The sequence below is a fragment of the Teleopsis dalmanni genome, chromosome 1 (assembly GCF_002237135.1).
Source record: "Teleopsis dalmanni isolate 2A chromosome 1, ASM223713v2, whole genome shotgun sequence".
NCBI classification, from domain to species: domain Eukaryota; kingdom Metazoa; phylum Arthropoda; class Insecta; order Diptera; family Diopsidae; genus Teleopsis; species Teleopsis dalmanni.
The window spans coordinates 80065264-80087370 of record NC_051846.1 but is presented as its reverse complement, the minus strand read 5'-3'; the positions used below and the strand labels follow the sequence as shown (position 1 = coordinate 80087370).

At 26.8% G+C, this 22107-nt stretch overlaps 2 protein-coding genes across 2 annotated transcripts; one reads left to right on the top strand and one right to left on the bottom strand.

Moving 5' to 3' along the window:
• Positions 1-1008: 1008 nt before the first annotated feature.
• Positions 1009-5369, top strand: LOC119668106 (serine/threonine-protein kinase ULK2). Its single transcript, XM_038077502.1, has 11 exons — positions 1009-1108; positions 2229-2354; positions 2419-2492; positions 2637-2797; positions 2936-3072; positions 3139-3288; positions 3368-3536; positions 3614-4623; positions 4735-4871; positions 4932-5067; positions 5128-5369. Exons 2-11 carry the CDS (start codon positions 2237-2239, stop codon positions 5202-5204), a joined length of 2169 nt encoding a protein of 722 aa, XP_037933430.1. The 5' UTR covers positions 1009-1108; positions 2229-2236; the 3' UTR covers positions 5205-5369.
• Positions 5370-7955: 2586 nt separating this feature from the next.
• On the bottom strand, positions 7956-17839 carry LOC119672667 (AP2/ERF domain-containing protein PFD0985w-like). Its single transcript, XM_038083776.1, has 5 exons — positions 17668-17839; positions 10261-10618; positions 8365-10142; positions 8171-8309; positions 7956-8044 (listed from the first exon to the last, which is right to left on the bottom strand). The coding sequence occupies exons 2-3, from the start codon at positions 10599-10601 to the stop codon at positions 8624-8626; spliced, it is 1860 nt and encodes a 619-aa protein (XP_037939704.1). The 5' UTR covers positions 10602-10618; positions 17668-17839; the 3' UTR covers positions 7956-8044; positions 8171-8309; positions 8365-8623.
• Positions 17840-22107: the final 4268 nt, after the last annotated feature.

Genomic DNA, 22107 nt, shown 5'->3' with positions numbered 1-22107 from the left:
TTTATTTGTTTATTTATTTATTTGTTTATTTATTTGTTTATTTATTTTATTTTTATTTATTTTAGTTTTAATTATTTTAGTTTTATTTATTTATTTTTTTAATTTATTTTAAGATTACATCTATGCCTATTACGACAAATTTCCTTTAAAATCGCTCGTTATTATAATTTTTTAAACAGGATATTTTTTATAACTGGTTTAAATTACAAACAAATGTAGTTATTTGGTGGTGTCGTAAAAAATTAGGGATGGGGTATACAAATTTATGACATAACATGGGAGAGCAGATCTAAAATGTATTATATTGTATTTGTATTACGTAATGTCTTTGATGTTATTTTTATTTCAACTACTCGAACATTGTAAATTAATATTCTTAATATTATGTACAAATAATTATTAAAAATAATAATATCTTATACACTTTAATTTTTTTTAGTAACATTAATGATAAAAAAAATATTTTTAGTAATTTATTAGAGATTTAATTATAGTTTAGGAACTGATTGTGTTGTTTATCTAAGTTTATTATTTTAATATAAAAATTAGTCTATTAGTTAATAATACATTAATTAGTAATAAAAATACTTATTTTACCTTAACTCATAATTTGTGTACAAACATAAGTTTAAAATAAATTTATTTATTATTTACTAATTACTTATAATTTATCATTTAAATATAAACATTATCTCATATTAATAAATAATAATCAAATAATATATAATTTTTTATTGCTAATACAGTTACTATAATATTATATAATAAAGTTTTTCTCGTAAATTTAATACAAAACTCTTAAAGTACATGATATTTAATTCCATATTAAAATAGTACGAGTATTAATTAAAATTATTTAAAAATATAAAAGATATTGAAATTGATCAACAGTAGAAAACCTTGCTTCATATTATTTTCTGTAAAAATTTATATACAAATGGTTTAGATTATTTAGTTGTAAATCAATTTCAAATATTACTACCTAAAAATAATTAAACTATTATTTATTTTTTATTACAGTATTGCAATGGCGGTGATTTGGCAGATTATTTAAATGCTAAGGGTACCTTAAGTGAAGACACGGTTCGTCTATTTTTAATTCAATTAGGTAAGAAAAATTATAACTATTTATTTTAAAGTAAATCAGATGATAGATCATTTATGTACACACATATCTATTGCAATTTTTTTTTTTTAAATAACAATAAAACCCAGTTTTTTAAATACATTTAAGTAAAATTTTCAAATAAAATTTTGATTGATTTTTGCGCTATTTTAAAAACTTGGAAGATTCAGATAATACATCCGAATTTCAAATCTAACAAACTGTCCAAAAACTCGGCGAGTTCATCTCGAGTCGAATTGAGTATAGAAAACCATTATCAATAATATAAAACTCTTAAAATTTTTTTTGCAATATAAGTATCTCTTTTAATATAATTAATTAAAAAATATTAATAATAAATAATACACATTTTAAAGAAAATTAGTTTTTGAAAATTTTTTTTATTTAAGCTAATATTTCGTCCATATTCTGTAGTCGTATTCAGAGTACTTAAATTTTGGTCATTAAAAGAATAAATTATTTAAGAAATATTCTTATTATTGGGGATTGCTTTGAAGATTATCTTAACTCTATAATTTTCTTATAAAAAATATTGCTGAAAAGTTTTAAAATATAATCAAGATTTGCTAAATATTATTGTTTGTGATATAATTATTATTAGTTTAATTATAACAAATTATATTTATTATGTTCTAATTATTAGCTAATTTGGTGTTTCTTCAACGTTTTAACACTTCAATTTATTAAACAAAACATTTAAAAATCTATAAATATTTCAAGATAATCATTCCTTGTTAATAAGAAGGAACTTTTGTTTAAATCCTTTTTATAATAGGTTCTATTTTTGTAATGTCAGATTATTTCTCAGTTATTTTTTTACGATTGTTTCAAGTCTAGTACTCTTCAATACATAATTTATTAAAGAATTTTCTTCTAATCCAGTATAGTTTTAAAAACATATTTAACATCTTAATTACTTTACATAATTATACAAGAAATTCGTAATTATACAACCGTGCAATTTACAAATATCAACAATTTAATACCGATTAGTTTACATATTAAATTAAAGAAACAGTCGTTCTTTTTGTTTTAAAAAAATTTTGTTGTTTATTAATTGTTATTTTAATTTAATTAAATAAAATAAATTTTTCAATTCCAGCTGGTGCCATGAAAGCTCTTTACACTAAAGGAATTGTGCATCGTGATCTCAAACCTCAAAATATTTTATTATCGCACAACTGCGGCAAAATATTGCCAAGCCCATCAAAAATTACCCTTAAGATTGGTGTGTGAATCAGTAAAATTTTTTAAAAATTTAAAATCTATAACTAAATAAATATATTTTTCAGCTGATTTTGGGTTCGCTCGTTTCTTGAATGAAGGTGTCATGGCGGCCACACTCTGCGGTTCGCCAATGTATATGGTGAGTAGCCTTCCAATTTTAATGATATGATTTAAAAAATTATTTTTTTTTTTTTTTTATTTTATATATAATATAAGATATTACTTTTATTATATTAAAAAAATTTCATAATTAAAATTTATATTTCATATATTTTTTTCACAGGCACCAGAAGTTATTATGTCTCTGCAGTATGATGCTAAAGCTGATCTCTGGTCTTTAGGTACAATTGTCTATCAATGTTTAACAGGCAAAGCCCCATTCTATGCACAAACACCGAATGAATTAAAATTCTATTATGAGCAAAATGCCAATTTGGCACCAAAGTGAGTACTTTTAAATATTGTTTTAATTTTCTTTTTAGTTCGTCAGTCTCTTACGTTATTTAAATAGAAAATAAAAATGTGTGCATTGCAATATATACTCGTATACTTTAATTTATTTTAAATTTAATTTTTGTGCAGAATACCTAGTGCAGTCTCACCAGAGCTCAGAGAACTGCTTTTGTGTTTATTACGTCGCAATGCCAAGGACAGAATATCATTTGAAAGCTTTTTCACTCACAGATTCTTACAGGGCAAGAAGGTAGCAACCTCACCAGGTATTTGATTTACACATAATAAATTTTATGTTTTATTTAAATTAATATGCTTATTTTTAACTAAAGTTGATGTACCAGCTCCTTTGGCTATGATGAGTACAACTCCTCCTGCAAAAGTAAAAAGTCCCTTGCAACAACAATTGGAACAACAACAGCAAGAGTTTTTACAACAACAACAGCAGCAGCAAAAGGATGAACAATACGAAGAAAATGCTGGTGGGTTTTTTATTAATAACATTCTTTTAATTAAATAAATATTGATATATTTTATTTTCATCTTTGAAATCCTTATTAGTTTCCGTGGTTGAAAATCCTGCAATTTGTGCTACTATAACAAATGTTGGTGTGCTTTGTGATAGTGAAAATAATAGTGTTTCTTCAAGCTCGCCAGAAGATTCTGATGACTTTGTGCTTGTCCCGAAAAATCTTCCAGAAGATCATCATGTTATTGATTATGATAAAAAGTATGATAATATAAATATTTTTTTGTCACAGCATATACTAACTTATTATTATTGTATATATTGTTAAAAATGTTAAGGCATTCTGCTAATCGTCAAATAACGCAAAATCAATCCAGTCCTCCACGCCCAAGTAGTCTACCTATATCAGAACCTAAACCTGTACCAACACCAGTTCGACGTCTTTCAACAAATGCAAATGTTGGAAATACAGATAAACTTATACGTGCTAAAAACGGTTCAACTGATTTGGCTGCATCACCAAAATTGCCGGTAGCTCCTGCTCAAATACCGCGTTCCCAACCAATTAGTGTTAAACAAAGACCAGATCATCGTAAGAGTAGTATTAGTAGTGATATTAATTCAATTTCACCGCCAGCGGTGCAATTTGCTATTGGCACACCGCCTGGCCGGTTACGTTCAACTTCAGGTGGTTCTTTGTCAGAGACTCCACCACCAAGTGCTCCATGTACTTGGCAGGTGAGCCCAGGTGGACAAACACAGTCACCACTTCGACGTTCTGGCCATAGTTCACCTGTGCTGCCGTCCGCGCTAACAAAATTGCCCACGTTAGGTAGTCCAACGCTAATTGTTGGACCCGGTTCAGTTGGTTCAGCAGGTTCTGGATCAGGTTCAGAAAACAACAATCATCATATGCTTGGGCCACGTGCTTTCACATTACCTGAGTTAGGTGCTACAGGAGGACTACAAAGCTTATTAGACACTGGAGTAACTACTGGCACGGTTGCTGAGAGTCATCATCTACACACATTCCACGCACCTGAGTTGTCAGAAGAAACTCTTATGGATCGTGAGCACAATGAAACGTTATCCAAATTGAATTTCGTGCTGGCTTTAACGGACTGTATACAAGAAGTGGCTGATTCTCGGTGTGCACCATTGTCGTCGGCTCTTATGGCTGCAGGCGCTGAACAACAACAGATACCTCCTCATGCCCCTGAGCATTGCAAACGAGCAGAAAGATTAGTGTTACTTGTACGTGCTTTGCAGTTGCTTTCATCTGGATTAAATTTAGCTTCGCAACAACTAAGGAGTGGCAGCTTAAAGCCTTCATCGAATGTTAAAAATGGTAAGTAACGTAGTTAGTTCTCAGTGCAAGAAATACAGCTATAGATTATTGTTTGTGAAACTTAGTCTTATATCACTGTCTATAGAAGACTAATAAATGTAATTTTTTTAGCACTCCTTACAATGAATTCGAAGTACCGTACTATTTTGTTTGAATCCAAAAAATTAAATGGCACTGGCTTATTACAGAAAGCGAATGCATTTAATATAACAGCAGATAAAATTCTATATGATTATGCATTGGATATGGTAAGTCAATGTTTATATTTTTAGTTTATTATTTTTAAAAATCTAAAAAACTCCGAATAGTGTCAAGCGGCTGCCTTGGATGAGCTCTTGAGCAATACTAAGAACTGCTTCGAGCGCTACAATACGGCACACATTTTACTACATTCTCTTGTACAAAAATGTAATCATCCACAGGATAAAATGCTTTTGAATAAATGTAAGTAATCTTGAAATATTTCATTATTGAAAATATTGTAATTTTGAAATATAATTTTAGATCGGGATGCGGTGGAGAAACGATTAAATGTTTTGCAGCAACAAGGTTACATTTATGTGACTGATGAAAACGCTTAAAATTATGTTTCCACTAAACTAAATTGAAGCTAAAAAATATAAATTAATTGTAACTCTATTCGAAATGAAAATGGACTTCAACACTTGCATGCGAATGGATGCATATGGATACAATATTTATAAGTTCTATTAATATTATATTTTATCTTAAATTGTTTACAATTTTAGTTTTATTGTGATTGATCAATAATTTTTATAGCTATTACTAAATTACTTATTAAATTAATTTAATCTCTAAGGTATGTTAGCTTTGTAATTTTAAGTTTTATAATATTCACTTTATCTAATTAAGTGACAGAAAGATATAGAAAAGTACTAAAATTACAATTTTGTAGAAAGGCAAATTTTGCAAAAATATATTACTAAAAATGTTGCTTCCCTTTTAAACATAACCAATTCACATTATATACTTTTTCAGTTAAGATACATAAAAAATGTATATAAATATTGGCAATAGTGTTGACAAAAAGTGTAAAGCATATAAAGTAAAATTTCTAATTTAGTAATTTGAAAATTTAAATTATAATCTAAAATTATTAATATTAAGATGACATTAAAATATATAATAATTTGCTTCAAAGCAGAAAAGAAATTAAATCTTTTAAAAAATAAAATATTTTTAAATCGAAAAAAATTTAATTCAAACTGTAAAGAAGGATATATTTGCTAGTAAAATCTGTATTACTTTACAAAAAAAGTAATCAAATAATATTAAACAAACAATTGATAAAAATAATTTCCTTAAAAAATTTTAAATTATTAAAAAACAAATAGTTTGTTTATACATATTTTTTTTTTGGATTTTGTTTTAATTTATATATTGTACTGTGTATTTTTAAAAATATTTCTATGCAGAAAGAATTAATTTAAATAATGCCATAAACGTGTTTATATTAAATATTATATTTAATTTTTTAATTTTGAATTCAAAATTTTGATTTCCTTATATACATTCATTGAAGCTTAAATATTTTGCGCAATAGCATGACGTTTTCTGATTATTTTTAATCATTAACGAAAATAAAAAACTTATTCATTTTTGTAAATTAATCAAATATCTAACAGTAATTTATATAATTTTTTTAAAACATGTTTATTAACAAAAAGTTTTGTTTCACTTTATAACTATATATAATATTATAGAAAATATTTTTGTTTTTTTTTATGAAAATGTTTAAAGGAAATAAATGTATGTATGTGTGTGTACGAATAAATAATATTCCAATATATATTATATATAAATAAAAACTATAAATATAGAAAAAAATTCTACGTGATTGGTTGCTCACTTTAATTATTAAAACTTTAATCGTTTCGATAGTTTGTTATTAAATAGTAGGTCAGGTTAAGTTGGAATGATAGAGTTCTGCATCAAATAATGTTCCGTTGTTAATTCATAGATATTAAATAGTGTGTAATGCTTAATAATTTTAATTGATTCATTATGTCAAGTCTATGACACAATGAGCTAACAAGCATAAGTGAATCCTTTGGATTTTGGCTATAATTTAATTTAAATTATATTTTTTAAAACTTAGTATTTTTGTTGTGGTGTATTTTTAATAACGCAAAAAGAAGTTTTCAGTTGAACGTAGAAATTATAGGCTTGCAAGCTAGGACTACAGACGCGAAATCTCGGTTAAATTCATTACATCTGCATATATTCATATTACTTTCGCTAATATAACTGTAATGTATTAATCATTCGGTAGTCAGATCGAGAGTGAATTTATTGATTAATTCATTTATACATATTCTCTTATTTTACATACATAGAAATATAATGTTAGATAATACAGTCGAATTGTGGTAGTTCGTACCCCGATAAATCGAAAACCTCAATAATTCGTAACAAACTGCTAGTCCCTTTGAAAAAATCTCGTTAATTCGTAATATTTTCATACATTTTATAATGCAGAACAATAAACCTCTTATAATTCGTAATGCAAAACAAAAAACCTGCCTGAAAACGTCTTGTAATCCTTTCATGTTATCTGTTTTCAGGTCCCGGCGGTTTACAACAACAACAACATGGGACCGAATGTGTGGGAACTTTGAGAATCCCACCCTATTCGATGATTACATGAACATTGATAATGACGTGGCTGTATCTGGTATGTTAATAAATAACAATATTTTAGAAGAAGTTGCGGTTATTAATAATGAGAGTGATGAGGATGATAACGCCGGTGAGGATCACTTAGAACGAATAAACAAGCAAAATCGGCCATTCAACAACTACGATATTATGTTTCAAATCATGATGTCCAAAAAAATATTTTTAATTGTTTATTATGTGTGGAAAAACCAACTGAAGCGATTGGTGAAAAGAATCTAAAGCTATCAACAATTCATGATCCATGAGCTGACATTATGAAAAGTAGCGCTGTAATTGGAACACTTATTGAGGATTTCAGAGACTAAGCGGAGGTCTGTTATTTTATTGTGTTACATTAATTTTGTTGTGACACGGACTTGATTTCAAAGAAAAATCTTCCTTGGTTTCAAGTAAATCTTTTTTGTGCTATGCATTTATTGCTTAAATATTCTAGCGAACTATAATGTGTTGTTGGTTGAACGACAATTGAAGGATCAAAGAGATTTAGATTTGGACACTCCTCCTTCTTATTTAATATATTAAAAATTACATAATGATACATTTCAAATATATGCAAATATAACATATGTTTTTATAGTTTTTATTGATTAAATACAATGTTAACAAAGTTTTAATATAAATATATATGTTGGTTATAATATAATATACAGAATTGAAAATCTGTTACGCAAAGAGCAATGTTAGGACTCTAACATCAATTGTCAGTCAGCCTTTATGAAGTCTATAATTAAAAAAAAAAATAAATACATAAAAAATGTTGTAACAAATTTGCAAATCAATGTGCTAAAATTAATGTAAGAAATATCCATCCATTCTGGAAAGAGTTTCCTCTTAAAGGAATACAAACCGTAATGTTTTTCTCTTAGACATTTCCTTGTTTGGTAAACTTCGTATCTGAGATATTTGTAAAAGCTGACAATACAATTTGAGTGCTCCACTCGCTTGAGATGTTGGCAATAGATACAGAATATTCGCTACTGACGAACCTGTAAAGTTGGAAAAATAATCAAAAAGTTAGATAATGGACTTTGTACTAATTACATGTACATTGCCGTTGAAACTTTTATTGAATAAAAGGTTTGTAGTTAATAATATTAAATGTTTACGATAATATAGTGAAACGTTTTGAATTCACTCTAGATAGATTATATATATTCCCCTCTCCCAATAGTTATATAAAGTATAGAATATTTAAGTGCTATTTCTAAGTACTAAACTCGTGGTATACATCCAGTTAAAATGTTTTTATAAGATTAATAATTTTTGGATGATATACCGTATTAAAACGGTATTTTCAAAATTAATTGTTTCGACTGACATATCGGATGTACGCATTAAACTCTTCATTTATAATTTGGCTGCCAATATAAATGCGTTCTTCAAAGCCAAATGGATGATAAGATGCCAATACATGTTCAGGATATCCAATGCCATTAAACCATTCCGGTGGTGCATATGGATCAAATAAATTATTATGATAACGTCCTGATGGTGGTTGTATTTCGTGGCCTCGAATGTTGATACGATATAAATCGTTAATAAAATTATTGTCTCCATTATAGCGGTTAAAATTTCCTTGTGGTCTGTCTATACCAGCATTTTCAAAATGTTCATTTTCTACATATTCATTCTCCATATCTTCATTTCTAATATTTTCCTTTTCAACATTTGCTGCGTTTAAAGTATATTCGTTTGTAACATTTTCATTTTCGGCATCAGAATTTTCTATATTAATATTTTCATTGTCATCATCAGAACTTTCAATATCAACATTCTCTTTATCATCATCGGAGTTTTCCATATCAATATTTTCTTTTTCATCGTCAGAATTTTCAAAATCAACATTTTCTTTATCATTATCAGAATTTTCCATATCCACCTTTTTTTTGTCATTATCAGAAACAGAATCACCAATGTTAACATTTCCTTCATCGTCATCAAAATTTTCAATGTCAATATTATCTTCATTGCCATCAGTACTTACAACACCAACATCTTCATTATTTACAATTTCATCGTCAGTAATTTCAGCATTGTCAATATGATTATATCCATGTTCACATCCAAAAAAGTGTGCATTGACATTATCATTTGGTGGATTCCAGTATAAATGAACAGTCGGGACAGTATTCGCTGGGAGTAACGATGCTGGCGGTACGAAAGCATACCAGAGAAATGCATCGAATTCTTCCTGCCCCATAGTAGCCAAACATATTTCTATTAAAGGAGAGTACAATCGAATTCGATCCGCAAAAAACTCTTCAAGTGTTGCATAGACACGATTATGTGCGTTTTGAGTAGCGAATGGCGTCTCAGCCAATGGAACCAGTCGAAAATTTGGAACATATATTGCTGATCTATGAGTAGGAGCTAAATGCTGTGAATAATTGCCATTTTCTTCAACTACCACTCCGTCTTCGACAACCTCCTCGAAAATTGGTTCTTGCATGTCCATTAATTCCAATGTTTCCTCTTTTATAGTAGGCAACTGCGAAGTAAAGTGGTAAGTATCATTATTGTTTGATACTTCATTGTTCTGTTGTTGTTGCATATCAAATGGAATTTCTTTATAATCTTGCTTAATCTTTTCATTTTGTTTCGTATTAAATTCTTCTTTTTTAACTTTAATTTCTGATGTATACAGTACTTTTTCTGGTTCAGATTCGTCTTCACTTATAGGTTCTATTTTTGGCATTCCGTGCTTGTGTCCCATCCAATTTTCAAATTCAAGTCGCAGTCGTACTTTTTCTTCCGTTTTCACTGTTTGGAATTTAACTTTTCGCTTTGGTGCATTGCTATGTACTTGAACCAAATAAGACCTTTTGAAAAAATAAATATATAATAAATTACGATTTGTTGTACTTAGTGGAAATGTGTATCTGTAGTGTGTAGCATTTAATTTTTTTATTTTTTATCATTTGTCATAAAGCATATTACTTTAAGTCCTTTAGCTGCTTGTACATTTCATATTTTTGCACAATTAATTTTGGTATTTCAGAATATTTTTGGCGAAAGTGATATCTGCTTGAGGGTTTTGAACCATCGCTCGTTTTAACAGTTTTCTTACGTAATAGTTTGGCACGTAATCTTGCTCTAACTATGGCTGCTCTGTCGGTTATTATCGAAGTGCGAACTCTCGCAACCCGTCTTCCAGAACGCATTAACTTGCGTACTTCATTTTTTACAGTTGGAGCTGGTTCAGGTGGTGGTACAGTTGTTGGAATTGGTTGCTCTCCGATATCGACATCTTTAAGTTTTTCGTCCTTGAGTGTCTCCATTTTAAAGTTGTATTATTCTATAAAAAAATAATTAATTTTAATTATTATTTAAAATTGTATTATAATAATAATTTTTAATTTACTCATTTTTGTATTTCTTTAAACAAGCAGATTTTAAAACAGGTCTTATATTATTTATTATATTACTATAATATTACATTAATAATTATTTTTAATATATTTAATATATACATTTCATATTAAATATTTTAAATTTTTAGGTTTTGCTTCACTATAAAAATTAGTTTAAAATATAAAAAGGAAAAACTAGTTTCTAAAGTTTTCGAATATATTCAAATTCGAATATTTGAATCAACCGTTTTAAGGCTGAACTAGTTGTGCTGCAATAAATCAGCTGATCCGTTCTATTCTGTGAATAACAAAGCATTCGATTATTCGTGCCAAAGGAAAAATATGAGAAAACGTTCAAACCAATTGATTTTTGTGTTTTCTCGTACGCGTAGGGGAAATTTTATATCACTTGATTCAAGCATTGAGCAGTTGCATTGCATTTCTTTGTGTGCGAAGTATTTGGTGATCGAATTTCATTTTTGTTGTTTGTGTTTTTATGCTGTTTTGCTTTCTGTGTACTTTATCATAACTAATCAATTTTCCTGCATTTTGCTGTTATATTTTCACTGTTCACTACTTCTGCGTCAATTAACTCAGATTTTATTTTGCATCTATAACGATTAGATTTTGTTGAGATTTTTTCACAATAAACCCATAAAAGTTTTTGTTTATATAAAAAAATATATTATAAAAAATAATATGTATTTGCATTTGAATATCAATATTCAGATAAAAAAAAAATTTTAATATCATTTAGGAAATTATTGTTAGACATTGTCTATATTCTTTTTGTTTGTGATAATTTCTGATATTCAATGAAATTTAGCTTAGTTCAGTATATAGCTTAGTACATACAAAAATAAATAACAACCAAAGTGTGAACAAACTGAATTAAAAAACAGCTTAAAAAAATGAACTATTTGTATTAACAGAAGAACAAAAAAAATTTTTTCTACGGATCTTTGTAAGAAACGGATCTTTGTATAAAAAGAGTATGTTAACTGAACTTAAAAAGGGAATTAAGAAATAATTTCACGAAAAATTGTTTTTAGGAAATTTAAATATATGATTGGTTAAAAAAAAAAAATAAAATATTTATTAATTTTTTTCAAGGTGTACTGGAAACCAGACCAAAAGATAATGAAAATTATATCGTAAAGACATTGTACTTGGTGTGATCTATTTTGCAATTAAAAAGATAGATTTAATAAATAATAGATCATTAATACCACTTTTAGTTGATTTGATACGAAACTGCTCGAAGTTGACACGAATTCTAAAACAAAATCAATCAAAATCGTTTTGTTATAAACAGTTTATCCAGTCTTCGCCCTTCTATTCCTATCCTATTTGTGCTACCATTTCTTTCGCAGAAATGAAACTTTTTTGTGCTATATATATAAACCAGATTCATAAGCCCAGTAGAGATTATAGATATTATTATAATTTTGTTTTTTATAATAAATCAAGCGATTAGATAACTTCTTCTTGTCGCCAGCTGGTATATATTTCACAAGGTAAAGCAATTTTTTACCTTCTTCTTCATTCCATTGAGTTTCTAGGGGAACATTGGGCCACAACGAATTCTCTCCAACGGTCACGATGTCTTGCCAAAGTTTTAATTTTTCCAAAGGTTTTCACGCTTGCATCAATTTTTTTCTCTAGTGCACGCTTTCACGTTTGCTTGAGCATACCAGGTTTTCTGCTTCCTTGAGTATTCCTCGTTAATGCTTGGTTGCAGATTTCGTTTGATGGCTTCGTCAATGTGTGCCCGATCTATTGCCATTTACGCTTTTTGATTTCATTTGCGAAAGGAAGTTGGTGACATGTGTTGGAGTTTCTATTCGTGCGGGACCATCAGATTTTCAAATATCTTCTTGAGACATTTTTTAGTTTTAGATGATCATAAAAAGTTCTTATAGCCGCAAAAGGTTTCGGTACATTATGTATATATTTTATTAATGAATAATAAAAACTAAATCTGTGTTTCTCATGCTATCGATTGTTATCAATAACCATTAATGGAAGAAAAAACAAATAATAATTGAAAACAGCTTATAAGTCTGTTAAGAGTTAATTCGCAGTATTGTACATTATTTTAATTTAAACCTCGCATATAAATGGATGTCGACTGCGTAATTAAATTCTTTGCAATTTTTCCATTAAATTTCCATTGACACTAAACCATATGTTTTTATGGTTTTTACGATTAATTTGTTTTTCTTTTGTATATAATTTCAACTTAAAACCATTTTTCGCTTTAAATACATATATTTGTTTATTTGTTCTAAAACACGGTTTTTTACCGATAAATGGTATTTTGTCGCGAAGTTAACAACTACATGATTAGTTAATTAAATTCTTGAAAAATATAAAAAAAGTTCTATTTTTACAGATAAAAGTAAAAGGATGTAAATGTGTTTGTAACGTACTGAAGAAGACAATAAACATATGTATTTTTTAACGTTCCTCATTAAATTCAAAGAGTAATAGTCCGTTTTCCTGCAGTAGTTTGGTATGTCCTATGGACGTGTGCGAGTTTGGCTAAATTGATGCTAAAACAAATGGGAGATTTTTTGGGATTTTTTGCACTGCACACATTTAGCCATTTATTAACACGTATCGACACATCACTACATTATCGGTACAACTTAGAATTTCCCTCATTTAGAACGCAACTTAGCCTAACTCTCACACGTCCTATATTAATGTAATATCGATATTTGTGTGGCTAACTATAATCTTTATTTAAAATGAGATAATTTCGCCAAATGGATTATAATGTTCATCCAAATTAGTAGCAAAATCGTACAGATGAGCATAAAGCTGCAAAATTCGTCTCCCTGCTGTTACGATAATGCAATGACAAGATTAGAGGACTATGCGTTGAAGATGATAAAGAAACAGATCTAACTAAGCCATCGAAAACGTAAAAGAATGTTATTAAAAATATTATGAGATGCATGAGCGTTAACGAATAGACAATTAAGTATAGTCTGACCTGGAGATAACTCACAATGGAAGTTGACTCAAAGTAGTATAAAATCAGAAAACATAATATCAAAAAAAAGTAACCTTAATCCAAACCTTATTATGGTATGATGTTATATAATAATAATACAAAAAAAGTGTGTAAAAATACATTCTGATTAGTGCAGTTTAATAATTAAGTACAATATTTGTATAACTTAAATTCAGAAATTAATTTTTGAAAAGACTTCAGTTTGCTTATAAATTCATATATAGTTAGAGACATATTTTTTTTCATCGTTTTAAGTTGTGATAAATCCAAAAGTCGTTAAAAAAACAGAAGTTTACTATAAAACTTCTCCAAACTAAATTTTTTTTATAAAAATATCTACATTTAGGAAATTTGAATTATTTTTGACAAAATCTTTTTTTTTGCCTTTTTCATTGATTTTCTGCTGATATTTGTTTATTATAATTTGAGATACAAAATCTTTGGATTTGCAAAAGATCAATACTAAAAACAAAATGCCAACGAAGCGGTTTTTTGGCGGAGATTATATTAAAACAAAATATTTTAATGGTTTTGTGTAGAGACACATTTAATATTGCAATGTTAATGTTTTTTTGTGATTTATAAAGATAAGACTACATCGCGAGAAATAAGATTTCACATTTAATATTTGCTTTAGTGTTAGCTTAGTCAAAGCCATTAAATGTAATAATAAGAAAAAAATTTATATTTCATCACAAATCTGATATATATTTATTTACTGATATATATATTTTTAAGATCTTCATAATTGCTTTTTTAGTTGCTATTTTAAAACTTTTTCATATGGTTACATAGCTTCATTAACTATTTTTACGAACGTCCGAGCTTTGCTATGGAAGTGAATTTGCAATTTTAAAGTCACAAAGCACTTAATCAATGTTATCAAAACACTTCCTCAGAATTAAGGATGTTAATTTAATACTATTATCTGATATGGTTGCCTTTACCTCATCGAAGTCTTCTGAATTAACTTGCATGACCTTTTTAAAATATATATAAAATATAATAAAATATATATAACATCTTGATCCTGTATATAACACGACTTGAAGTAAAGTCGTGGTGTCTTTCGGTAAAAACTGCATTTTGAGTTTTTTTAGAGAAATTGCAAACGGCTTATTGGGTGTCATGGCGCGTTGTCTAAAAGGAGTAGAGCTTTATTAGATAAATTGTTCTTCTCTAAATATGTTTCACCTTCAGGATAGAGATATGTATGAAATCATTATTCAAACAAACTTTTCCTATTTTCAATTTCGTACTGAGTTAATAGCGTATAAACACCTTTTAACAACTTGCGAGCATTAAAAACACAATGCACATCTAAATAATTGCACATGAACACACACCTGGACTCAGTACTACTAAAATGCCACCTTTTTTGATATGCATTTTGTCTGCACACTAATAATTTACGTAGAAGCAACGCATATATACTATTAATAAGCAAAATAATATCATAAATAAATTGTATCATTTTTCTTGGCCGATAATGAGGTATTTTTTGGCTGTTAAATGAAACACGGTCATAAATATGGTTAGGCCGTTAAGCGAGTTTGCCGTTAAACGAAGCGGCCGTAAACCGAGGTATATATACCATATATATATACTTTTACTTTTATATATATAGTATATAGTATAAAGTAACAACTTATTTAATAGCTATTTCGTATTAAATGATTCAAGTTACTGCCTTAAAATATCTCAAACTTGCCGTGTTTCAATTTTTTTGTAAATATAAACTTTAAAATACAACTTACAGTCAGTGTACAAAGTATCCGAAATGATTAAATAGAATCAGTCAATTATTTTGTCATGTTCAAAGTAGACCCCATTGAGTACAATACAACTAAGTCAGCGCTTGATTCAATTTAATATATTTTACATAAATGGATAAGGTAAATCCTTCACTTCTTCTGGGAATTTTTTTAAATGGCCCCAATTAACTCAAAATGTATTCTTCAAAATGGTTATTCTAGGTTTCGAAGCACTCAGGTGAGTACTGTGCTTGCTCGATCACTTTCGTACAGTTTCTGATAATAAATAATAAATATTTCAAAACGCAAGATTTCTTATGCACAAATTATAAATTCCAGATACTTCATACGCATAATATAAACTTTTTAATAAAAAAAAAACTTAAACAATATTAACAAAATCAGACTACCATTCTATCCGATTTTTAGCAGATTTTTCTTTTTTTTATGAATGCATCTGTAATACATCTCTACTTCAAATCAAATTTAAGGGTTTCGAACATTTTTAAAAAATTTTATTTAAATCAAATATTAAATTATTTCATACTTCATTGTTAAATAATTTTCTGTTACGAATTATATGTTTACATTATAGAATACTAATATGAACAAAATTTGTTTCTGATATCTTCCACAATATTTTGGAAAGTTATTTAAGAATTCACGCTTAATAACAATTTAACTTCAGCTTAGATTTCAAATAGTGCCACAGTAAACTTTTCTTAATTTTTATTAATTTTTAATAATGTTTCAAATAAAATGAATAATTTAAAATAACTTTTTTAATGTTTATTTTGAATTAAATTATAACTAAAAGTATCCTTTTTACATCAGCTTTTTATTTGCATTTAAACATCACTTCTCAAAAAAGCTATATATATATATATTTTACTGAATCTTTAACTTGGAACTCTTATTTTTAAAATTTCACAGTTTATCTTTATGCAGTGAGATTTCAACTTGGTTTTTCGTTGGACTCTAGTCGTACCTTTTAAATACTAAAAACGTGAACCGAAACCTCTCATAGGCTCCGATTTGCTAACTTAATTAATTTAATTAGTGTGTACTACCAAGCTCAAAAAACTAAATATATATCATTGTAATTCAAGAAGTATTAATTCAATGATAAATAATAAATGCAAGTTTAATATTTTAAATATTTGTATAAGTGAGTAAATTAAAAATTTATTTATAAATTTTATAAAAATTTATAAAATATGCAAGTAAAATAGTTCGAACTTGATCTCGTACAATCTCGTTCTTTTAGGTTTTAAATCAGATAACATGTTTAAGCAATTCTCTCTTGAAATACATGCTATCTACATAAATATGTAATCCTTTATTGGGTGTAATATTATCTACTTCAGTGAGATACAAGAAAAAAAGTTAATATGAAGTTAAGCAAGTTGATCTCAGGTGGCATTATTTATATATATTATAGTGGACTAAAAATTTTATTTATTAATTAGAACTATGAACTGTTTTTACTGAGTTATAAATTAATGTTTTTAGATTAAGTTAATTAAGAAAGCAGTTATATTTGAACCATGTTTTAAGCTTTTATTTAAGTTAAAATTGTTAAACTGATTTATGAATTAAATTTGTGATAAAAAAATGTTTTAGTTAATAAAAAAGTATGTGATTTAAAAACCTCTAGTCCTATTAATAGGAAATTATTTCACAAATGATATTAGTTTTAAATTGAAGCTCAAATTTTTGTTATTAATTACAAGTTTTTAAGTTAATCAATTACAAATTACTAGAAATAAAACACATTACTATTATTAAATTAATATTACTAAAATATAATACTTAAAATAATACTAAAAATTTGTTAAAAAAATTTATTCAGGACTTCTGATTAAATTTTCTTCATCGCTTCTTAAAATAAATACTTAAAAAAATCAACATATATGATAAGTAATAGTTCTGCCAAAATTAAGCTCAATGCCACATCCTTTGCTTTGGAAATAGTTTAAAATTTGAACAACTCAATTTAACACAATTATAAAATAAATAATTTAATTTAATTTAAAATATATCACAAATATAAAGTTAATTAAAATTTAAATTAGATTTTTTGTTTTAATATTAATTTAATTATTCAACATTATTTCTTAAAAATAATTAAAAAGACAAAAATTTTTTTGAAATATTATTAAACTATTCACATAACTAATTTATATACTTTAAAGTATCAGATAAAGGACTGACTCACTAGAAATAATCCTTCAAAAAAGTCCTTAAAGTTGAATAGTTTCGAATGTCCTTTTTAGATATCCTTTTTCACACACTTTTAGTTTTTTTTATTATTTTCACACACTTTTATTTTCAATTCTAAATAACTTGATTAGAGTAACACTTAATCACTTAAATGAATCTTTCAGTTATAATGATCAAACGCGAATGATCCACCTTTTCTTTGGAGACATCTTTTATACCCTTTATCGAAATCAACAATACATGCATAAATTAAGTTTCGATTAAATATGTATATGTATACATATACGTAAAGGTATACGTATATAAATACTTATACATATAAGCTTAAATCTTTAACAAATACGAAAGTTAAGCTTAAACAGAGCCGGCCCGCATGTGCAAGAGGATTTGCATATTCTGAAGTAGGTGCACGAAGGTCTGTCTTTTAAGAGGATCGTATACAAGAACATTAAGTTATCAACGTATTTGTTTTTAATGTTATAAAAAATATAGAATATTTACTTCTTATAATACATACTAATATAATCAATAATATAGTATAATGATTTGTAATTATCTGATAATCAAATTTTAGTACGGTTTTGGTTGGTTGCTTGTTGTGATGACCTATTACAGATATCCTTCCGCACTCCATTATTACTAATAAGAGATAAAGAGGAAAAATTAATTCCATCTAAAACAGTATTTGCTTTGCATTGTATTTCACTAAATCACAAGCCCGATTTACAGAATCTAAGTCTACACCAAGAAAGCAAACAACATAAATGTTATTTCTTGGAGATTCTTGAGATTTTGAAAATGCTCCCAACACTAGACTTACTTTTAAAACTAACATTAACAACAACAGATATATAAAAGTTTTATACATCAATAATCAGGCGTAGTGTTCCATATTTTACTATAAAGTTTATTTAAAAAAAGGAAAAACTTTTCCTTTATATTTATATATGTATACTTTGTCTACCATTATGTATCTAAATATGTTGAAATCAATCAATAATTATAAGATAAAGTTTCAGAAGACTTTAAAGTAAAAATATTGAAAATAAATAAATAATTTAAGTTGTTTTTGTTAATCTTTATTTGTAACAATGATTTATTTGAAAGCAATTGTTCAATTTGCCTAATACAACACGTTAATGTATACAATCTATGTTCTTAACAATGAACAGTCCGAAGAATCGTCAAAAAAGTACTTTCCTAAAAACTCGTTTTTTTTGATAATCAAAGCCCAGCCAAAGCCAAGGTTCAGTCATAGAGAAAATACTGCATTATTTGTTTTTTCTATAAGTGAATGCAATTTCTACATGGGCAGAGTATTATTATTTATTGTGTGAGTTCCTATACACCATGGCTATTATGCATTACAATTATTTACTCCACACTACTTCCATGAGATGGAGTTTTCTTTATACTTTCTGTCACAATTTTTGATATTTCTATGAAAAAAAAATCGCTTAAGAAGTATATACATGAAAACTTGTACTTTTTAGTATAATTCCAAAAATTAGATTTTATAAAATTGAAATATATTAGTACTACTTCTGGAACTTATAATGACGTATGGAATTTATGAATATATTTACTATATTTTTGCTGTTAATATGCACTATGGAAAGAGTTTCAGAAAGCAAAACTGTAGCGAGTATTCTATATCTCTAGGATAAAACACTAATTTTACGAAACTCCAATTCCATAGTTTATAAAGTGTTCATATCGTCTACACGTTATTATAACCCGGAATCTAGTTTATACAATGCAAAAACCGACACCCATAAGTAAATTATTATAAATAATTAAAAGTTAAAATTTCGGGGTGTACCCACTATACAAATTTTATACGTGCGCTACTGAACTTTGGTTAAATAAATTATTAAAATGTATATGTAAGTTAGTATCGTAAGATCTATTATTTATTTTTATGAATACATATATTCATGCGGTCGTTTGTGTAGCCAATCAAAAATAAGAAAAGTTTAAAGAGACTAAGCTAAATTTACTCTCATTAGACTTAAGAACTTAATTGTTGTTCAATAAAAGTATAATAAATATAAAATTTTAAAATACTATTATTAAATAATTTAAGGAAATAATATAGCTCTTAAAAATCTATAGTAATCCTTTATTAAAAATTATATTAATATAACTATATTTTTCCAGGATATATTAAATCTCAATTATTATAAATTATGTTGAGATTCATAAAGGAGAAACAATGAAAAACAGTTCAATAAATACAATATTAAAGCTTAGTTAATACATTAGTTTGTTTGAGTAATTGGCGTCCCGTTTTCTCTCACTTAATATTATATAAAGTTTTACTTCACATCATTCTAACCTGCTTTGGCAAATGTGAAAAGCTTTAGATTTCTCTATATTTTACAAATACAATTTCAAACGAGATCAAAATACATTTGCAGTATTAATACATTCAAAATCAGTAGAAAATTCATTGCCAACTTACTAATACATTTATATATAAAAAATGCTGCAATCGATATCGATAAACTGTTATAATATTTTTTTTGTGTTATACTGTTATAATATTTTTGTTACTTGGAAATTAATTCTATTTAACATTCAATAAATATTTTTTATTTATTGAATTATTGTAATAAATAACATTGAAGGTGTTTTTTAATTATGTCTAAGAAAAATAAAAGTCAAAAATTTTATTTCACTGCCCCTATTTTACCTTAAAGCAAAGATTTTACAATAATTTCTATACTAACTCATATATTGCCTAATCAAATATTTTCCTCTCAATTATTTTAATTTTTCACTTTATACTTTAAAATCCTGTAAAGTGATCTAAATAATAATTGTACCAATAGTACAGATCTAGTAAATTTAGAAAAATAGTTAAAGGAACTATAATAACCAAGTCAACACTTGCTAGGTAATCATTTCATATTTTGTAGTATCCTAAAAGTTACAATAGATTAAGTTTACGGTGCTTTAGTCTTTTTATATGACTAACGTACCAATACAATTATGGTGAGTAGATAGATAAGTGTATAAAGGTTAAATTCCCTTCATATAGCAAGAAAATCTTTTAACTCCAGGTTCCTCGTTGTTTTGGTGAGAGAATGGAATATTTTGCAACTGAGTAGATGCACTTTTTTTGTTTTCTAATAAGTGGAAAACATCGAAAGCCACAGTGTGAGACTTGAACCAACTAAAATCACCTCTTAGGTATGAATGAAGAAGATTTCCACAGCATTGAGAAAACTTCATTCCAGTAATCAGGGGAGAGAGATGTGAACATATAGGCCAGATGCACTGATAAAGGCAAGTATTTGAATAATATGATGGTATTTTAACATAAATAATAATAAGTTTTCAATTGATTAAGTGAAATTACTTATTATTTAATGATCAAATTTTTAAACTTTATTCCTGACTAATTTGATGAAAAAAAATCTATATAATGAATTAGAGGTTTATAGATACATACTTATTTCGATTATATAAAAAATTTCGATATCGAAAAATTTCCTTCAGATTACATCATAGAGTATTTAACAATGAATACTTCTAATAAAATTAAATTATTATAACATAATAATATAAATTATATTATATTATTTTAATCAAGAAGTAATCGAATGTGTTGAATACACTAATATATCTGCATATTCTCGAAGATTTAAGTAAAAAATATCTGTTGCCACGCAGTTAGCTAAGGCTGATTACTCATGACTAAAACACTTGTTAGCAGTGAAGAGTCGTAAAATTGCTTCTCTTTTGTAATGTAATTTTTAGTTAAGTTAGATCAATTTAAATAAAATATCAAAGATCACAAAGATATCAAAGATATTAAGATCACAAGAAAAATTAGTGTTAGTCTTGAATGAGCAGATATAAATTATTTAAAATATTAATTAGGTGTGAATATTATTTAAACAACACTTTTTAAGCTTCTAAAAAGGAAATAAATAATAATTGCACAATACCCATTATATTTTTATAGTAATATATAATAAGATATATAAAAGCCTTATTATAGGAAATGGCTCTTGGACATTATGTTATGCCACTAATATATATCAATGTTTATTTGAAAGCGCTTGGTATTTTTTCGAAGTATATTCAAACACATACTTATCACCTTTTAAAGAACAGAAATAGGGATAGGTTTTTCCTGTCATAAATAATTGTTAAATGTGAACTAATAGAAAACAAAAAATTTTTTTTTATTATATAAATAATTTAATTAGTTTCTAAAAAAAGAACACTTTTTAAGTGAAAATCTATTTGACTTCCAATAAGTGTCCTTAAAGTGTATAGATGACATGGTATGTATATAGATTACAAATGCTCGATCAATATTTCACTATTAATATTTCAAAATTAAAAGTAATGATATTGATTAAAAGTAGAGAAAGAATTTCAAACACTGAAAGCTAGACCATCAACGCTATCGAATTGGAAT

Coding starts and splice junctions, on each gene's coding strand:
- LOC119668106 (XM_038077502.1), top strand. CDS start 2,237: ATGAAAGCTCTTTACACTAAAGGAATTGTGCATCGTGATCTCAAACCT. Junction 3,073..3,138: donor GAAGGTAGCAACCTCACCAG/GTATTTGATTTA, acceptor TTTTAACTAAAG/TTGATGTACCAGCTCCTTTG. Junction 3,537..3,613: donor GTTATTGATTATGATAAAAA/GTATGATAATAT, acceptor AAAAATGTTAAG/GCATTCTGCTAATCGTCAAA.
- LOC119672667 (XM_038083776.1), bottom strand. CDS start 10,601: ATGGAGACACTCAAGGACGAAAAACTTAAAGATGTCGATATCGGAGAG. Junction 10,143..10,260: donor AAGCAGCTAAAGGACTTAAA/GTAATATGCTTT, acceptor TTTTTTCAAAAG/GTCTTATTTGGTTCAAGTAC.